The following is a 20,000-nucleotide window of genomic DNA, read 5'->3' as shown; positions in this document are numbered from 1 at the left end:
GTCCCTGTGGCTGGATTGCGCTACCGCGTGCCATCTCTTGGGAAAAACGTGCTGCTTTGCGCCCACCAGATCCTCCAGACGCTCCGGTACCGTCTCGACTCCCACCCTCCCAAAGACGCTTCGCCACAGGAGTGCAGACCACAGAGTAGGGCGAGACCTCAGGCTGCTCTGCCTTTACTCGGGACACCAGAGGCAGTGGGGTGAGGCAGGAGGCGGGGCGACTGGTGGCTGTGGCCACCACCCCTCCCCCTCCGCCGTTGGCGGAGACGCCGATGGTCGTCTGAGTAACAGGACTTTGAGGCTCGGATGGTGGCGTCTCCTCGACGTGGAGACCCTGTGAGTCACAGCTGGGTGAGCTGACCTTCAGGAAGAACTCTGTGCCTTTCTCCATGATCTGCTGGATCTGCAAGAAACCAGCAGTGTACATGAGCAGGAACTGATCTCCTACGTTCATGCTGAGGCGGCCCGTGTAGCAAAAGGACAGGATCTGCTGGAAGCTCTGAGGCTGTACGGCAGGCGGCAGCTCCACCACGGCCGGGGCTTTGCTGCCGGCGCCACTGTTGAAGAGGTCGCGGAAGTATGCGCTGCTGGCTGCCAGTACGGCCCGATGTGCCTTGAAGGCATGGCCTTTCACCACCACAGACACGTCACAGTACAGGCCCTGCAGCCGCTGCTCGTTCAGACACTCCAGTACGTTATTGCCAAAGTTGGGGATCGCCATCTGAAGGGTCTGAGCCATGGCGCTACGGCCGGCACCACCACGGAAATCTGAGAGGTACGACAAGAGAAAAAAAAACTCCATCAGTAACATTGCAATATTACAGCCATGTCTGTGGATTCTGTGGTCTACTAATTTCAGAGAGTACAGAAAAAAGGACAATGTTGATGTGCAGCAGAACAAATTAGGGTCAGGAGTTTTTCCATTTTGAGATGTTCTTTATTTCTGATAAGGAGGAACCACCACACAACAGGATCTTACAGAGTCACCAAGAGTTCCTAAGAGGACGTTGGAACCAGATCAGCATCAGCTGACTCAGACTTTTGACTGACTGAAAATGAAAAGTGGGTTCAGTAGTTATGTAAATCTTGGAAGGAAGTCAAGTCAAATATGGTGCTTCCCCTGGAGAGGTTAAAGGTCATTCTCAAGCTCAAACCTGCAGAACCTTCATCTTTACTTATTTCATTCATGACCAGTGAAATCGAGTCGTTTGGTTCAGTTTGATTTCACATTTAACAGAATTAAACAAAAACCAAAACACATTTAAATGTTGTCTAAAGTGTAAAAGCTAAAGACAACCTCACAAAACTTGGTCAGAAATATAGCAACAAAAAATAAACAAAACTTTAGGAAGCGTAGAAAGCAGAATAGTTTGAATAATTAATTTAAAGCATAATGTGTCGCGTCCAAAGTTTATTTTCTGTTTTTTGTTTGTTGTCAATCCAGATGTTTAAAATATATTTCTACTGCTGTGTTCTCTGGCTCAGTTTAGTGTCTCCCAGGACAAGCACCAGGACAAGCTAGAGGACGGGTCCCCAACCTTTTTTTCACCGCGGACCGGTCAATGTTTGATCATTTTACCGCGGCCCGCTGGGGGGTGAGGGTGGGGGGCTATGCAATTAAATTAAAATGAATAATTTTAATGTAATTGTATGTAAACATGCCTTCTTAACTCACTACAACACTAAACCAATGAGAACCCTGAGCTTGTTTCTTTACAACGAGACGGTTCCATCTGGGGTAACAGGAGACAATGACACCCGAAGTGTGTTGCTTATGTCCAGTTTATTCCGTTGTTTTGTTTCGGTTGCCGTCACTGCAGAAATCCCCGCTTCACACAGATAGCATGTCGGAAATGGTGATAGGGATGTAAGTGCTGTGGTGACAATCTCAGGGTATTCCGCCATGACTTTAATCCAGAACACCGGCAGAGTTTCTAACTTTCTAACGACGTCTGTTTCGTGCTCATTTTTGCTAATTTGTGGGTTAAATTTGAGCAAACACAATATACACGTACACCAAGCACTGTTAAACATGACAAAGTACCGGTGAACAGAGAGAAGAGCGATACACACCTTCTCTCTCCACCAAAGCTACAACACCACTGCCGCTTACAGCCACTCGGCTCCAGACGTCACCTAAACCCGGCCTGATATCATGATATTTTGCACATGCGTGGTATCGGTGCGGCTTTAGGTGACGTCTCTCAGCTCCCGGTTAACCTCTCGTCCATGGAAAGTCGCACAAACCCGAGAGAAATACACCACAGTAAATAACATGGGAATAATTTAATGTTCCTTGGGCGGCCCGGTAACATTTGGTCCACGGACCGGTACCAGTCCGCGGGCCAGGGATCACTGAGCTAGAAGACAAGCTCCAGGACAAGCTAGGGGACAAACACGAGGACAAGCACATGGCATGTTTGATGTGCTTCCAGCAGATGAGTCAAATCAATCAATTCTCTGTTTCATCAGTGTTCACTTGGAAGCAGATAAAGACTGCAATGTTCAGATCTGATTGTGACCTCCATCTTTTCATCTGACTACAGAAATGCAGTGAGAAGGAGAACACACCAGGGTTCTGCTCACACACTAAACACTGTGTGTGTTAATTACACTGCTGTTATTTCCATACTATTGCTCACATGATTATACAAACTCTACATTGTATTGCTAAAGTAAACACATGACTCGAGAAGAGAAGCTTTGATTCCTTGAACCTTGAGCACACACATGTGAATAAATGTGCATTAAATGTGTACAAACTGTGGTTTGATGTAAAAACCTCCTCAAGTCTGGAGCTCAAACACCACCACGATGTTGATTATCCCCACATGGTTCTGACTAGAACAAGTTTCAGTTTCTCAAGTTTACACTGTTCCTCTCCATACAAACAGAACCCGAAGCTCCTGCAGCAGAACAGTTAAAGAATCTGATGGATCTGAGCTCCCACATTGCTGCTGCTCCATGAGGTGCCAAATAAGAGACATCTGTTCTGTAGAACACGGAGTGGAACCAGAACGTCTCTAACACACGGAGTGGAACCAGAACGTCTCTAACACACGGAGTGGAACCAGAACGTCTCTAACACACGGAGTGGAACCAGAACGTCTCTAACACACGGAGTGGAACCAGAACGTCCCCTTTAGCTCTGAGACGCAGAACGTCTCACCTGACTGGGACGAGACGCAAAGCCACAAAGCTTTAATTTCATGCATCACACTTCACAACGGAAGACAAAAAACATTTGAGTGTATGTGAGAGAGAGAGAGAGAGAGAGAGAGAGGGAGTGAGAGTGGGGGGGGGGTTTTACACATATACATCTACATCAAACTGCAGAGAAATGAACAATGATACAGAGCTAATGTAAAAAGACAAGACCTCAACCTCACTCAGCAGCATAAAGGGGCACCTCTGGGGTAAGAAGTGCACTCTTTGTCTCTATGTCACTACAAACACACACACACACACAAAACGGTTTGTTTACAGTTTCCCAAAACACACACACACACACACACAAAACGGTTTGTTTACAGTTTCCAAAACACACACACACACACACACACACACACACACACACACACACACACACACACCCTCTGGGGTTTATTTTAGAAGATCCCTCAAATAAAAACACACATTTACATACAAACATATAGGTGTGTGTGTGTGTGTGTGTGTGTGTGTGTGTGTCACAGAACCAGCTTGACTGTGTTGTAATTAACACACGAGGTCATTTTGAATAAATAATTTTTACTAAAGAAATAAAACAGAAATGTAATATTAACCCCAAGCCTCACACCTACACTCCTGAACAAAGGCTCCTTAGAGTTCTCCAAAAATTCACAACCTTGTGTGGGATTAGTTTTCTGTTCACATCATCAGATGTGTAGCAGTTCTAAAGATGTGTGTGTGTGTAAATCCCACACACGTGTCTTCATAAAAAATCCCCAACCCTACACACTCACACTCCAGTTTACACACACTGCATTCATCTTAGTGCACATGGTAGGGGGAGTGGCCAAGTTTGATCATCAGTAGGTCACATGTCTGTGCCGTCTGTAGTGTGTGTAGTTTGTGTGCCGTCTGTAGTGTGTGTAGTGTCTGTGCCGTCTGTAGTGTGTGTAGTGTCTGTGCCGTCTGTAGTGTGTGTGCTGTCTGTAGTGTCTGTGCTGTCTGTAGTGTGTGTAGTTTCTGTGCTGTCTGTAGTGTCTGTGCTGTCTGTAGTGTGTGTAGTGTCTGTGCCGTCTGTAGTGTGTGTAGTGTCTGTGCCGTCTGTAGTGTGTGTAGTTTGTGTGCTGTCTGTAGTGTGTGTAGTGTCTGTGCCATCTGTAGTGTGTGTAGTTTGTGTGCTGTCTGTAGTGTGTGTAGTGTCTGTGCCGTCTGTAGTGTGTGTAGTGTCTGTGCCGTCTGTAGTGCATCTGTGCCGTCTGTAGTGTCTGTGCCGTCTGTAATGTGTGTAGTGTCTGTGCCGTCTGTAGTGTCTGTGCTGTCTGTAGTGTGTGTAGTTTCTGTGCTGTCTGTAGTGTCTGTGCTGTCTGTAGTGTGTGTAGTGTCTGTGCCGTCTGTAGTGTGTGTAGTGTCTGTGCCGTCTGTAGTGCATCTGTGCCGTCTGTAGTGTCTGTGCCGTCTGTAGTGTGTGTAGTGTCTGTGCCGTCTGTAGTGTCTGTGCCGTCTGTAGTGTGTGTAGTGTCTGTGCCATCTGTAGTGTGTGTAGTGTCTGTAGTGTGTGTAGTGTCTGTAGTGTGTGTAGTGTGTGTAGTTTCTGTGCTGTCTGTAGTGTCTGTGCTGTCTGTAGTGTGTGTAGTTTCTGTGCTGTCTGTAGTGTCTGTGCTGTCTGTAGTGTGTGTAGTGTCTGTGCCGTCTGTAGTGTCTGTGCCGTCTGTAGTGTGTGTGCCGTCTGTAGTGTGTGTAGTGTGTGTGCCGTCTGTAGTGTGTGTAGTGTGTGTGCCGTCTGTAGTGTGTGTAGTGTGTGTGCCGTCTGTAGTGCGTGTGCCGTCTGTAGTGTGTGTGCGCCGTCTGTAGTGTGTGTGTGCCGTCTGTAGTGTGTGTAGTGTCTGTGCCATCTGTAGTGTGTGTAGTGTCTGTGCCATCTGTAGTGTGTGTAGTTTCTGTGCTGTCTGTAGTGTCTGTGCTGTCTGTAGTGTGTAGTGTCTGTGCCGTCTGTAGTGTGTGTGCCGTCTGTAGTGCGTGTTCCGTCTGTAGTGCGTGTGCCGTCTGTAGTGCGTGTGCCGTCTGTAGTGTGTGTGCCGTCTGTAGTGTGTGTAGTGTGTGTGCCGTCTGTAGTGTGTGTAGTGTGTGTGCCGTCTGTAGTGTGTGTGCCGTCTGTAGTGTGTGTAGTGTGTGTGCCGTCTGTAGTGTGTGTAGTGTGTGTGCCGTCTGTAGTGTGTGTAGTGTCTGTGCCGTCTGTAGTGTGTGTAGTGTCTGTGCCGTCTGTAGTGTCTGTGCTGTGTGTAGTGTGTGTAGTGTCTGTGCTGTCTGTAGTGTGTGCAGTGTCTGTGCTGTGTGTAGTGTCCCTGTGCTGTGTGTAGTGTCCCTGTGCTGTGTGTAGTGTCCCTGTGCTGTGTGTAGTGTGTGTAGTGTCCCTGTGCTGTGTGTAGTGTCCCTGTGCTGTGTGTAGTGTCCCTGTGCCGTCTGTAGTGTCCCTGTGCCGTCTGTAGTGTCCCTGTGCCGTCTGTAGTGTCCCTGTGCCGTCTGTAGTGTCCCTGTACCGTCTGTAGTGTCCCTGTGCCGTCTGTAGTGTCCCTGTGCCGTCTGTAGTGTCCCTGTGCTGTGTGTAGTGTCCCTGTGCTAGGTGTTCAGTAACATCCCTTACATATCCACAAACCCTATCTGTGGTTCATCAACACAGTCAGAACAGTGAAAGTCAGTGACTCTGTACAATCAGACGACAGGAAAAGCTCAGAACCATAAGAGTCAGATTAGAGCACATTTACAATCTAGAAGCTGTACGTGTTCTTCAGTTGTCCCAGGGCCCATATTGTTCTGTGTAGAACCCTAAAACAGGATGTTTCTCTATTAGAAAGGAAGCCAAGAAGAACACTAAAGAGAAAGACGTGTGAAAACCTTCTGAAGGACTTTTGTCTAACTTAAGTCCGTTTATAAAGTGTTTACAGGCGCATTATAACCCGAGTGCAGCAGCGTGTTGGGTTCCACATGATTCTAAGGCTTAGAAATGTTAATTTCTAAAGAACTTCTCACAGAGTGGTACAGGTCCCACGTCCCAGTGGTACAGGTCCCACGTCCCAGTGGTACAGGTCCCACGTCCCAGTGGTACAGGTCCCACGTCCCAGTGGTACAGGTCCCACGTCCCAGTGGTACAGGTCCCACGTCCCAGTGGTACAGTCCACAGTAATGTGCAAATAAACACAAAACAGTTTGTCTCTGAGAAACCTCATGTTCTGTTCAATAGACATTACTGTAAAACTTAATGTTATAGTGTTTTACCCTTTCAAATCTACACACACTCATACACAGACGCAGACACACAGACGCAGACACACAGACGCAGACACACAGATGCAGACACACAGACAGAGACACAGACAGAGACACTCACACACAGAGACACAGACGCAGACACGCAGACACAGACGCAGACACACACAGACGCAGACACACACAGACGCAGACACACACAGACGCAGACACACACAGACGCAGACACACACAGACGCAGACACACACACACACACACAGACGCAGACACACACACAGACAGAGACGCAGACACACACACACAGAGACGCAGAGACACACACACACAGACAGAGACGCAGAGACACACACACACAGACAGAGACGCAGACACACACACACACACACAGAGATGCAGACACACACACACACAGACAGAGACGCAGAGACACACACACACACAGACAGAGACGCAGAGACACACACACACACAGACAGAGACGCAGAGACACACACACACAGACAGAGACGCAGACACACACACACACACAGAGACGCAGACACACACACACACACAGAGACGCAGACACACACACACACACAGAGACGCAGACACACACACACACACACACACAGACGCAGACACACACACACACACAGACGCAGACACACACACACACACAGAGACGCAGACACACACACACACACAGAGACGCAGACACACACACACACACAGAGACGCAGACACACACACACACACAGAGAGACGCAGACACACACACACACACAGAGACGCAGACACACACACACACACACAGAGACGCAGACACACACACACACACAGAGACGCAGACACACACACACACAGAGACGCAGACACACACACACACACAGAGACGCAGACACACACACACACACAGAGACGCAGACACACACACACACACAGAGACGCAGACACACACACACACACAGAGACTCAGACACACACACACACACAGAGACTCAGACACACACACACACACAGAGACGCAGACACACACACACACACAGAGACGCAGACACACACACACACACAGAGACGCAGACACACACACACACACAGAGACGCAGACACACACACACACACAGAGACGCAGACACACACACACAGAGACGCAGACACACACACACAGAGACGCAGACACACACACACAGAGACGCAGACACACACACACAGAGACGCAGACACACACACAGAGACGCAGACACACACACAGAGACGCAGACACACACACAGAGACGCAGACACACACACAGAGACGCAGACACACACACAGAGACGCAGACACACACACAGAGACGCAGACACACACACAGAGACGCAGACACACACACAGAGACGCAGACACACACACAGAGACGCAGACACACACACAGAGACGCAGACACACACACAGAGACGCAGACACACACACAGAGACGCAGACACACACACACAGAGACGCAGACACACACACACAGAGACGCAGACACACACACACAGAGACGCAGACGCACACACAGAGACGCAGACGCACACACAGAGACGCAGACGCACACACAGAGACGCAGACACACACACAGAGACGCAGACGCACACACAGACGCACACGCACACACAGACGCAGACACACAGACGCAGACACACAGGCGCACACACACAGACGCACACACACAGACGCACACACACAGACGCACACACACACTCACAGACGCACACACACACTCACAGACGCAGACACACACTCACAGACGCAGACACACACTCACAGACGCAGACACACACTCACAGACGCAGACACACACTCACAGACGCAGACACACACTCACAGACGCAGACACACACTCACAGACGCAGACACACACACACACACACACACACCTTGTGTTTAAGTGATAAAGTTCAGGTCACAAGTTCTGCAAATCTGATGTGGAAATAACTTTGTGTTATAACTTTAAATAATAATAAATGCAGATAATTTTACACACTACAGCAGAAACAAACGGACTAAATACAGTGATGATGGGCACGTGATCATAAGTGTAACCGGAACCGGATTCGGTGTGTAACCTGTAGAGCTCAGAGTCAGACCTCAGGCCTCGCGCTGATCGGGCTGGAGCTCCGGGTCTCAGGCCGGCCGGTGCCCGCGGTGTGCCAGGCAGCTCGGTGCGCGCGCGGCGACGCCAAAACACGCGGTTTAAGAGTCACACAGAATAAACGCGGTAACGCGACCGATCTCAGCATGCGCGTGTGTATGTGTGTATATATATGTGTGTGTGTATGTGTGTATATATATGTGTGTGTGTGTGTGTGTGTATGTCACTGCAGTACGGGTCCGGAGGCCTGCAGAGCTTCAGATCCCGACGGGGAAATGCGGTGTAAATCCGGCTGCTGCACGTCACCTAAACGCCCCGTTACCGTAGAAGACCAACATTAAAGTTGTTCCCATTCGCCCTGTTGTGTGTGAGTGTGTGTGTGTGTGAGAGAGTGTGTGTGTGTGTGAGTGTGTGTGTGTGAGAGCTGCACCGCGTCACCGCACCTCGTCTTATTGTACACACATCAACAGGTCATCCCGGGACAACGCGGGCGAGCCGGACTGTACCACTGCGCTCAGCACGGGGGGACACACTCACAACGGCACGGAGAAAACACTGAGATCGCGTCGTGTCAGAGTCTCACACACCGCACACACACCGTCTCACTATTATAACACAAACATCAGCGTCTCGTCACAAACAACACCGATTTCTCTACACAATCCGCCCGGGACCTGCACACACGCCCCCCGCCGCAGCTGCCTGCCCTGAACCGGCCGCCATGATCCGGAGGTCCGCGAAGTGGTTAAACTTTTTGTCGGTACCGTTCGTCTGCGCCCCTCCCCCCACAGCCAGCCAGACACACACACACACACACACACACACACACACACACACACACACACACACACACACACACACACACACACACTGCGGGGAACCGGCTTCCCTCTGCATCCTCACACGACCCACATACAAGACACTCACCCCGTTACCGAGTGTTCACACGGAGCAGTCCGACACATACGTGAGTGTGTAAGAGTGTGTGTAAGAGTGTGTGTAAGAGTGTGTGTAAGAGTGTGTGTAAGAGTGTGTGTAAGAGTGTGTGTAAGAGTGTGTGTGTGTGAGAGAGACTCTCTCTCCTCAGAAACAGCCATTCATTGTGTGCGCGAGGCCGTGATGTCGATCACAGAGCGCTCGAGCGCGATCACGAGCGCAGACTCACCGTGTTGCCAGATCACAGCAACTGTTTAATCTTTTGGATTTAACGGCTGATTAAATATAATGTTGTTGTTGAGATGTGAATATGTTGTTCAGCTGAAGAGTCTCCTGTAATAAAGTCTACAGTAATGTTACAGTTTTTTTGTACAATCGCTATGACAGTTTTTTCAATACATTTAACAAGTTTCCTAAACTCTTAACGCGGTTAGCACAACATCCGGCTTTGTAGGCTATACAATTAACACACTTCTTGTTGCTTTGATACAAAATGCATGCAGTTAACAACAATTTAAAATGCTTGAACTTCTTTTACACACAAGCTCAACTGAGACCTAAACAATGTCATTTTACAGTCAAATTTACAAATGCTTTCACACTGTAGGTCAGAACAGATAACATCATGTTCTAAACATAACTTATATAGGTTAAAGTCAACAGCTGGTCATTTTGGGAATTGAAACACAAATATATCCCCTGTATTTTATTCCATTGCTAATGAGAAACAGCTTATTGCAGTTATGCAAATATATAAATCACAGCTGATTCCCATCTAGGAACCACACTCAGGTGTTCAGGTTTTTTCAATCGCATCTTGTGTGGAAAAGGAACAATATAGAGCAACACAGAGAAAGAAAGAAAGAAAGAAAAATGCCTGCACGAGGGAGAGGAAGATGAGTACCAGGACAAGGGAGAGGAGTGGGGCAAGGACAAGGACAAGGGAGAGGAGTTAGAATGCGTGGTGGTGCTCAAAGAAGGACCAGAGCTACGGTAACTGATCAAATAAGAGACCATGTCATAAACCACGGGCTATCATACATTGAGGCTGGTGAACGGGTACAGCCAAATCTCAGCCGGGACACAGTGGCATCCATTGTCCGTATTTTCAGAGAAACCAACAGGTAGGACATTGCTTCTCCTACAGCAAGTGTAAATAATTTTACCATTTACTGTATTAGAGTGACTGTATGCCTCCGGTCTCTAATATGTATATGTATTTTGTCCCTCAGCCTGGAGATGGAAGGTTTTTGACTATCGTCCACTTGACCAAATGTCCCTCCTGGATGCAATGGATGCTGCATGCAAAGACATCACAGCTGAACACTGCCAGTAGTGGATAAGGCATGCCAAAAGATTCTTCCCACGATGCCAGAGAAGATATCAGGTGTGATGTGGATGAGAACATGTGGCCAAATGCAGAAGACCGGGCAGATTACTTTTTTATTATAATTCCAGTGCTTTTTCTGTTTGTATATCTTGCAGTAATGTCCTTTTGCAAATAAAGTCTTTACTGCAGCAATTCTGTGTCTGTATTTTTTAAAAAAAAACATTTTATTAAGCTACTCTGAGATGGTCATTCATTTTTTGTATTGAATTTCTGCAGCAAAAGAAACAAAATGCATTTACAAAACAAAAATGTAGAGAAAATGTAAAGAAACTACAGTGCAAAACACAATCTACGATCAATACAATATACTGTCTATTGTATAAGGGCGGACCTGACACATATAAGGACGGACCTGACACATATAAGGACAGACCTGACACATATAAGGACAGACCTGACACATATAAGGACGGACCTGACACATATAAGGGCGGATCTGACACATATAAGGGCGGATCTGACACATATAAGGGCGGATCTGACACATATAAGGACAGACCTGACACATATAAGGACGGACCTGACACATATAAGGACGGACCTGACACATATAAGGACGGACCTGACACATATAAGGACGGACCTGACACATATAAGGGCGGATCTGACACATATGACAGACCTGACACATATAAGGGCAGACCTGACACATATAAGGGCGGTCCTGACACATATAAGGGCGGATCTGACACATATGACAGACCTGACACATATAAGGGCAGACCTGACACATATAAGGGCGGTCCTGACACATATAAGGGCGGATCTGACACATATGACAGACCTGACACATATAAGGGCAGACCTGACACATATAAGGACGGACCTGACACATATAAGGGCGGATCTGACACATATGACAGACCTGACACATATAAGGGCAGACCTGACACATATAAGGACGGACCTGACACATATAAGGACGGACCTGACACATATAAGGACGGACCTGACACATATAAGGGCGGATCTGACACATATGACAGACCTGACACATATAAGGGCAGACCTGACACATATAAGGGCGGTCCTGACACATATAAGGACAGACCTGACACATATGACAGACCTGACCCATAAAATAATGCAGTTTCTGTAATTTCAGCTGATGATAGTGTTTTTTGTCATTGCGTTATGATTGACTAAATGTTCCTGTTGGAAGAGAACATGTGTTAGTGTTTTGGATAATTATTTGCTTTTGAAACATATTTGCAGTGTTTTGTTGACATGGTGTATTGTGTTAGTTTATTATTGTATTTTGAAAATGAGTTTTGGGGTTTAGTAATGTGTGATTTTGAGCATGAAATTAACCGTTTCACCAATTGTGTGTTTTAGGTGTGTTGGTGCCTTAAGAGTTTAGGAAACTTGTTAAATGTATTGAAAAAACTGTCATACCCATTGTAAGGAAAAGCCAGTGAGGCATCACAAACACACACATACACACACACACATTCGGGCAGTGGTGGCTCAACTGGTTTAGGCTCTGGGCTGTTGATCGGAGGATCAGGGTTCAAGGCCGAGCACAGCCTCAACCCTCCCTGTGCCAGGAGTGCTGTATCATACTGCCCCTGCACTCTGACCCCAACCTTCTCAGTTGGGGTATGTGAAGAAAAGAATTCCACCGTGCTGTAATGTATATGTGGCAATAATAAAGGCTTCTGTGCCCCGTTCTATTCTATTCTATAGACAGTGTGTGTGTGTGTGTGTGTGTGTGTGTGTGTGTGTGTGTGTGTGTGTGTGTGTGTTTACTATGGTGTGTTTATTCCTGGTAAAATAAAGGTAAATATATAAATAATCATCAAAACATCATAGTAATTATTATTGTTGTTATTGTCATTATCATCAATAACAACAATAATGATAATAATTCTGTGCAGCATTTACATTTTTGTTTATTTTATGAACTTATTTAATTTATTTTCTTTGTTTTAGGATTTAAGAGGTTAAATTGTCCAATCTGGCCACCTCTCTCTCTCTCTCTCTCTCTCTCTCTCTCTCTCTCTCTCTCTCTCTCTCTCTCTCTCTCTCTCTCTCTCTCTCTTCCTCCGATATGTTTACGCATAAACATTTCACTTATATACGCAGTTAGTGCAGAGGTTGTCATGGCAACAGCAGCAGCGGCCACGCCTCACTCACTTCTCTAAACGTGAATTGAAATGTAAAATCTGGCCAAAATCACACACACACACACACACACACACACACACACACACACACACACACACACACACACACACATATATATATATACAGGCTTTATAATGATGGTCTTTTAGTTATTATTTTTTGGTAGTAATCTTCTTCACCTGTCAGCGAATAAAAATGAGTCTCTCTTTACCGTGTGTGACACCTGTTAACCGTCCCGTCCTCAAATCTTCTCTACCTCACTCTACCTCACTCCTCCTCACTCCTCCTCACTCTACCTCACTTTACCCCACACTGATGTCCTTGTGAAGTATCTAGCTCACAGTAATATGAGTACTGATAGAACCTGGAGCTCTGCTCATTAAGGAAGAAATCATTGCTCCAAAATCAGCATAAAAATCCAGACTACAGACGGCGCTGATTCAAAGAAACAAAGATCTTTTTGGAGAAATAATAAAAACAAAGATTGAAGCGTTTGTCCATAATGACTATCATTATGTTTGAATGAAAAAAACTGAAGCAACCCAGCCATGAAGCATCATGTGGGGTGTGTGTGTGTGTGTGTGTGTGTGTGTGTGTGTGTGTGTGTGTGTGTGTGTGTGTGTGTGTGTGTGTGTGTGTTAAAAAAACTGGTGCACTTCATAAAAAGATCATCATCAGGAGAAATCTTCAGTGGACATCTGAACACATCAGGACTTAAAGTTCAGTCTCTAAAGGATCTTCAATGTCTCCATCAGAAACTTTCTACTGAAAGAAGATGTGAGAAGCCTGTGAGCAAGGAGCTTTGTCCATTTATAAACGAGAGTCATTTGTATTTTGCTTTGTATTATGTGATAAATTGTTTATTATCTGACTGTGTGTCTGTTTTATTACCAGATTACAGTCAGGCTGATCTGTAGGGTGACAAATTTCATGTTGATTATTCATCAATTTTCATTATATTTTTATTACATATGTTATTAATAAGGAATAAGAATCTGGATTATTCTGTGAACATAAATTCATCACACCATAAATACACTCTGTGTTCATTTAGCATTAAGATGGAGTCAGTTACAGTTTTTCTTGATTGCTAAGACACATTTCTTGAAAGCTGCTCTTCTTTTCTCTAAACTGGGAACACAAAAATTCTCAAGCCACATTCACAAAACCTCAGACTCTCCTTGCAAAACCAAACTTTCACCTCAAAACAGTTCAATCTGTGCTCAAAACTGAACTATGTTGTCAAATCGTGCCCCGAGTCAATCCAAATTAAAATCACTACGGAACAGTCACTAAACACTACGTAGAAAAATAGAAAACACAAAGCTCAGGACATGAAGCCGGAGAAATAAATGTTTATTTGCAGCCAATCACATTACGGCCTCTCCTTCTCCTTTTGGTGAGATTAAACCCAGCTTCATCCATGTACACGTGTTCATCGGGTCTTTCCATTGCATCCAGCTGAAGAACCCTCTGTAGAAATAGATATAGTTCAGTCAGGACCACTTGAGTCAAAATAAAGACAATTCTTGGAAATATTTAAATTTTTTATTTGCAAGCTTATGAAATTTACATTTGGCGGTATGGCTCTGTTCTGAATTCCCCTTCCTTTTCATGAGCTCCATGAAAGCTAGTCAGGGAACAGCAGCAGCTTCGTGGGGGGACAATCTCCCATTAACTGGGAAAGCAGCCAGACAAACACCCCCCCCCCCCCCCATTTAGAACAGAGCCTGCATCAGTGACAACAGAATGACACTGATTAAGTTAAACACACAGTTCCAAGGAGGAGCTGGGGGAGGAGGTGGTGCAGCAATGCAGAGGAAACAGCCAAGCAGACAGACTGAAAAAAGCATTTAAATAGGGCGCCCTGTTTGAAATGGACCAATAGCGCTTAGGAATCAGATCAGCTGATGGGCGGGGTTAGAAAATTGACATCAGCCGATAGCCGAGCTTGACTCTGTGGCCTGCATGAACTGACGCTGAACGCTATATTTTTGTGAGTGGTTTGTGAGTGATTTAGGCCACTACAGTAAATCACTACTTAGAGTAATGAATGTTTCTGGATATGTGCCAACCTGTACATACTGGAATCTTTGCTCTTTGACTCTGTCTGAGTTGCGATCAGAGGGCACTCTGTATAGCTGTTTCATGCGCAGTCTGTTGCGCTTGAGGACACGATCGACAGTAGAGAGGCTGACACTGTTGATACCCTCAGAATTAACATGGTCCTCAATGATCTTCAGCTGAATTTCACTCAGTTTAATGGCATTGTTCTCACGGACCATATCAACAATTAGGGTCTCTTTGTGTGGGGAGAACATACTGTACCTGTCCTCCCACCCCCAGGTGGCAGTCTTTCAATTGTACAAAAAGAGAACATGGAGTTACAAAAAATATAGATGGAACACTAGGCCTACAGACAGTTAGACCAACCTCCATTACAATACTACAGTACATCGGTACGGTGATGTACTGACACATATATTTACTTACAGTATACTGTGCTACACTATATAGTTTGTCATACAGTAATTGCTGTCAACATTTACATACTGTACTATTTACATAATGTCAAAAAAAGGTAATTACCTCTTCTCTTCTCTTCTCTTCTCTTCTCTTCTCTTCTCTTCTCTTCTCTTCTCTAAATCTTCGGATTATGGTGGACACAGTGACTCTACTGATGTTTGGTTGTACCCTTTGTCCAGCGTCCCTCATGCTCATACCATGGACAAGAACATGGTCAATCACAGTAGCTCTGATTTCATCAGATATTACTGTTCTTTGTCTTCGCTGACCACCTCGACCTCCTCTCACACCAACTCTTCCTCTCACACCAACTCTTCCTCTCACACCAACTCTTCCTCTCACACCAACTCTTCCTCTCACACCAACTCTTCCTCTCACACCAACTCTTCCTCTCAGACTTCTATCCATTGTAGGGTCTCGCAAACCAGTGCTCTCTGAACTGGCTTGTTGTATATGTTCCCTCACATTATTAGCCACATGTGTGATCAATTTTGAGTTGTTGTGTTGAAGTGGTGACACTTTATGCAGCACGGGTGCATCACGATGAAAATGTGTTGGCAGGTTGTGTCTAAACAGGTGAAAAGTGCTTATGGTTTTGCCAAAAGTGTGATTGATTCAATCGGTGTGTTCAGGCAACTGTGCATTTGGTTCAGACAACAGGGTTTAGTGTTTTAGCAATTGAGAAAAACTGTAAATGAATAAATGTTAAAGAAATGAAAGCTGAAGTCACACTGCCACCTAGCGGAGACTTTATTAACACAATTAACAAGAATTTTACAAAAAGAGCCAAAATATATTTGCAGTTCTCTTTAAAGTTTTCAGGATTTTTCGATTCTGACCGAGATTTATTATTAAACATTTATTTTAATTAGTGTTTTAATTTGTATTACATTATTATATAATTAGAGCAGAAGGAAAAGATGAGCTTTTTTGTTATCTTATCTTTGGCTCTTAATTCCTAGTTTAATCTCGTAAGTTATCATTAACTAATTAAAATTAAAATAATGAATGAATTTATATATAATTCATGATTTACAGCATTCTCTTTTGTATCCAAAATAGTAAATGAGTAGAGACTGAACAAACACCTGAGTGAAAATAGATGAAGTGATCTGAAGTTACACTTACCATGTTACAACAACAACAACAACAACAACAACAACAACAACAACAACAACAACAACAACAACAAGTAAATAATTCATTCCACTCACGGTGCGTTTAGAAGCTTCTACCACTAGAGGGCAGTACTGTCTCAGTTTATATCACACACACTGCGCTCCTCAGAGGTTTTAGTAAATATTGTCTGAGCGAAACTCTAATTGTCTCATACCTCAGTCACTGAAGTGTGGTGATAAATAATCCAATGAACTTTCACTTTTATATTTAAGCTGTTGTCAGAATAGATTATCGTCTGTATCAGCAGAATGAAGTCAGTGATTCAGCTGAGGGATTCGGTTCAGTGAGTCGGTTCAATGTGTCCGAGAGCTCTTTGAGGTGCAGGATTTGCTCCATTTCTCTGCTGCTCTGTGATGATTGTGTAATGTTAAATTGTTCATTATTTGTTAGGATTCATCAGTGTGTGAGGTGCAGAGATGTGAAATAGGAGTTAGAACAAATTTCCACTTGATATTTAGATTGTTACTGTTTTTAGTTGAAGCTGGAGACAGAGATGAGTGACAGATCATCACCTTCCTTCATTCAGCAGCACAGAAGTTTGCAGATTAAACATGTCATCTTGATTTCTCTTCCATTTCTCGCTCTGCTTTTATCTATAATTCAGTCTTTATCCTTCATCTTTGTTGCTGTTGTATTCTCTGTGATTCAGTTTGGAGCACAAAGCTGAGTGATGCTTTTTCCTGCATCACTAAAAGCAGGATCATTGTGTAGGATCTGCGAATGTGGCAGGAAAACACAGCCTTCATTAGGGACTGTGACACAGGGACAGACTGTGAATCATATCGTATCTTCAATTAGACACAAACGTCAGCTACAGGCAAAGTTAAATATGTATATGACCAGCTGTTATTTTAGAAACCATGATGTTTCAGAGTGAGTACATTAATATAAACCTGGGCTACACTCAGCATTAACCAACAAAGTAAGTGAGGATGTAGATGATGATGTAAGTGAGGATGTAGATGATGATGTAATTGATGATGTAGATGATGATGTAGATGAGAATGTAGATGATGATGAAGATGATGATGTAAGTGATGATGTAGATGATGATGTAGATGATGATGTAAGTGATGATGTAGATGATGATGTAGATGAGAATGTAGATGATGATATAGATGATGATATAGATGAGGATGTAGATGAGGATGTAGATGATGTAGATGAGGATGTAGATGATGTAGATGAGGATGTAGATGATGTAGATGAGGATGTAGATGATGATATAGATGAGGATGTAGATGAGGATGTAGATGATGTAGATGAGGATGTAGATGATGATATAGATGAGGATGTAGATGAGGATGTAGATGATGTAGATGAGGATGTAGATGATGTAGATGAGGATCTTCTTTAACTTTCATTTTATTTTTTATTTTATATCCTAGGAAAACGATAGCATGCTGTAATTTCCTCATGACTGATCCAAATAAAACATTCTTCTCAGGTTTAATCAGAGTAGAAGTCAGGTATCTCAACTCCAACTCCATCATGGACACCCAACTTACACCAGATGTCCAGGTTTGTTGCTCATCGTCCACAGACAAGAGTGAAGTCAAAATGACTGACAGAATGAGAGATAGAGTGAGAAAGAGAATGACGGGAGAGGAAAGGCGTGTGTGGGTTTTTTAAGCAGTCTGACCAACATGTCTTTTCCTCTACCTTGGCTCTTCCTCTCACTTCTGCGGCCTGTTGCCATGGGAACGCAGCTGCAGCAGCAGAGTCGTGAGTCGGAGAGTCTAGAGGTTTCTACTTAGTAAACATGCTCACAGGTCCTCATCGGGCTGAGGATCTAATGTGACAGCCTGCAACTCGCTCACTGCATGATGACAGAACTCTAAATACTCAGAACTGGACAATACACCTCAGAACATGCACCTCAGGGCATCATCCAAAGGTTTACTGCTGCTCAGCATCAGTCAGTGACATTCATGCTCACATTCTCAAATAAGCCTGTACATGCAGTGATCCCAGCTCACAGATCTCCACCCACACTTTACAAATCAGAACCTGACCCAGATGAAGGAGGTAAGATGGTTAAAACACACTGTTTAGGCTAAAAGTCAGAAGTGTTTTATACCCCAACAGTGTAAGTGCTGTAGAGAGAATTATACACCATCCAGAACATATCTGCTGCCATGGTGGTCCACTTCCAGTGATTGTGTAAATTGGTGCCAAAACATTTTGCAAAGCAACATCCTGATGTCAGTCAGTTATTGTACATACAGAGTCACCTGAGTAGGAGACAGACCTGATAAACTGATGGACTTCCACATGGACTTGGAGGATAATGTGGGTTCATTTATTCATCTTCAGGAAATACTTTATGATGGTCACAGGGTCACATCTGCTCCAGTGTCAATCCCAGGAATGCTGGGTTGAGGGAAAACATCCTGGATGATGTCAGTCCCTCACACTACAAAATGCTCACACACCCTTTCATATCTTGATTCAATTTATTGAAGCCAAAGCAGGAAACCTGGAGAATCCTGAGGAAACCCTCATGGACACAGGTAGATCATGTGAAGCTCCACACAGACAGAAACCAGTGGTAGGGGAGAAAGCTGTAGCTGTGAGGAGACAGGACCATATGTCATGCAGGTGTGGTGGTCTTCACGGACTGTATTTATTTCCGAGTGTCAGACTTCTGTAAGAATATTTACTTTGGGGTTCAATTTCTGTTCCTCAAGGTTCAAGATTTTTCATAAGCCTATCTGTCCTTCAGCTGCAAGAACATCTCGACTTACTTCTATCACAGTCATCTTAAGCTCCAAAACTTCACCTCACTTGGTGGATCTGATTTAGTAGAATATCTTCAGGGGTTCCACCTGTGGCATGTTCTTATCAAGTCAGATGGTGCTGTCACTGCACATGGATGGAACAGCTCTTGAGTTCTTCTCTCTGAGTGTTTTGTGTACCAGTGTATTGCTCATGTTGACTCTCGGTTACTTCTATCATCAGATAACTGTTTAATTCTGTTTAAAGAATTTACTCCTACCTAGAAGTAGGAGATACTGAGGTACTGTGGTGGTGGTGGTGGGGGGGGGGGTAGTTCGGGGGGCATTCCAGTGGTTTAAAAACAGATACTTTAGTAGGATGATGTGAAAAAACTCGTGGAGAATGCATCATGGAGTTGTGGATCAGCTGCAGAAAAAAGCACTGAGGAGTTTGTTCTTGAAGATAATGAGGGTCTGAACAAACAACTGAGTGGACTGAATTGTCCCAGTGAACAAGACAGGTTATAAATGTTTATCCAGGTCTACACTGATGTTTGGATGTGAACTAAGAGTGTTCCGAGGGAGAGAACTCTTGA

The 20,000-nt window shown here is 44.7% G+C and overlaps 1 protein-coding gene across 5 annotated transcripts in view; it reads right to left on the bottom strand.

Moving 5' to 3' along the window:
• Positions 1-9,613, bottom strand: part of LOC113662437 (nucleus accumbens-associated protein 1) — a 20,434-nt gene extending 10,821 nt beyond the window's left edge. For 2 of the 5 annotated variants that reach the window (XR_007137892.1, XR_007137893.1), the window contains exon 1: positions 1-743. This exon is cut by the window's left edge and continues 252 nt beyond it. Coding sequence is in view for 3 of the 5 variants with exons in the window: in XM_047800665.1 (XP_047656621.1) it covers positions 1-739 (739 nt within the window). In the remaining 2 variants the exon portion in view is untranslated. Of the gene's footprint in view, positions 769-6,198; positions 6,552-8,524; positions 8,949-9,456; positions 9,543-9,590 lie in introns of those variants that run through there. The other 3 variants (XM_047800665.1, XM_027177273.2, XM_027177276.2) reach the window with 3 other exon arrangements.
• Between the last annotated feature and the right edge of the window lie 10,387 nt (positions 9,614-20,000).

The sequence above is a fragment of the Tachysurus fulvidraco genome, chromosome 15, assembly GCF_022655615.1.
Source record: "Tachysurus fulvidraco isolate hzauxx_2018 chromosome 15, HZAU_PFXX_2.0, whole genome shotgun sequence".
In the NCBI taxonomy this organism is placed as follows: domain Eukaryota; kingdom Metazoa; phylum Chordata; class Actinopteri; order Siluriformes; family Bagridae; genus Tachysurus; species Tachysurus fulvidraco.
The sequence above is the reverse complement of the archived record's forward strand: the minus strand, read 5'-3'. Positions and strand labels throughout refer to the sequence as shown.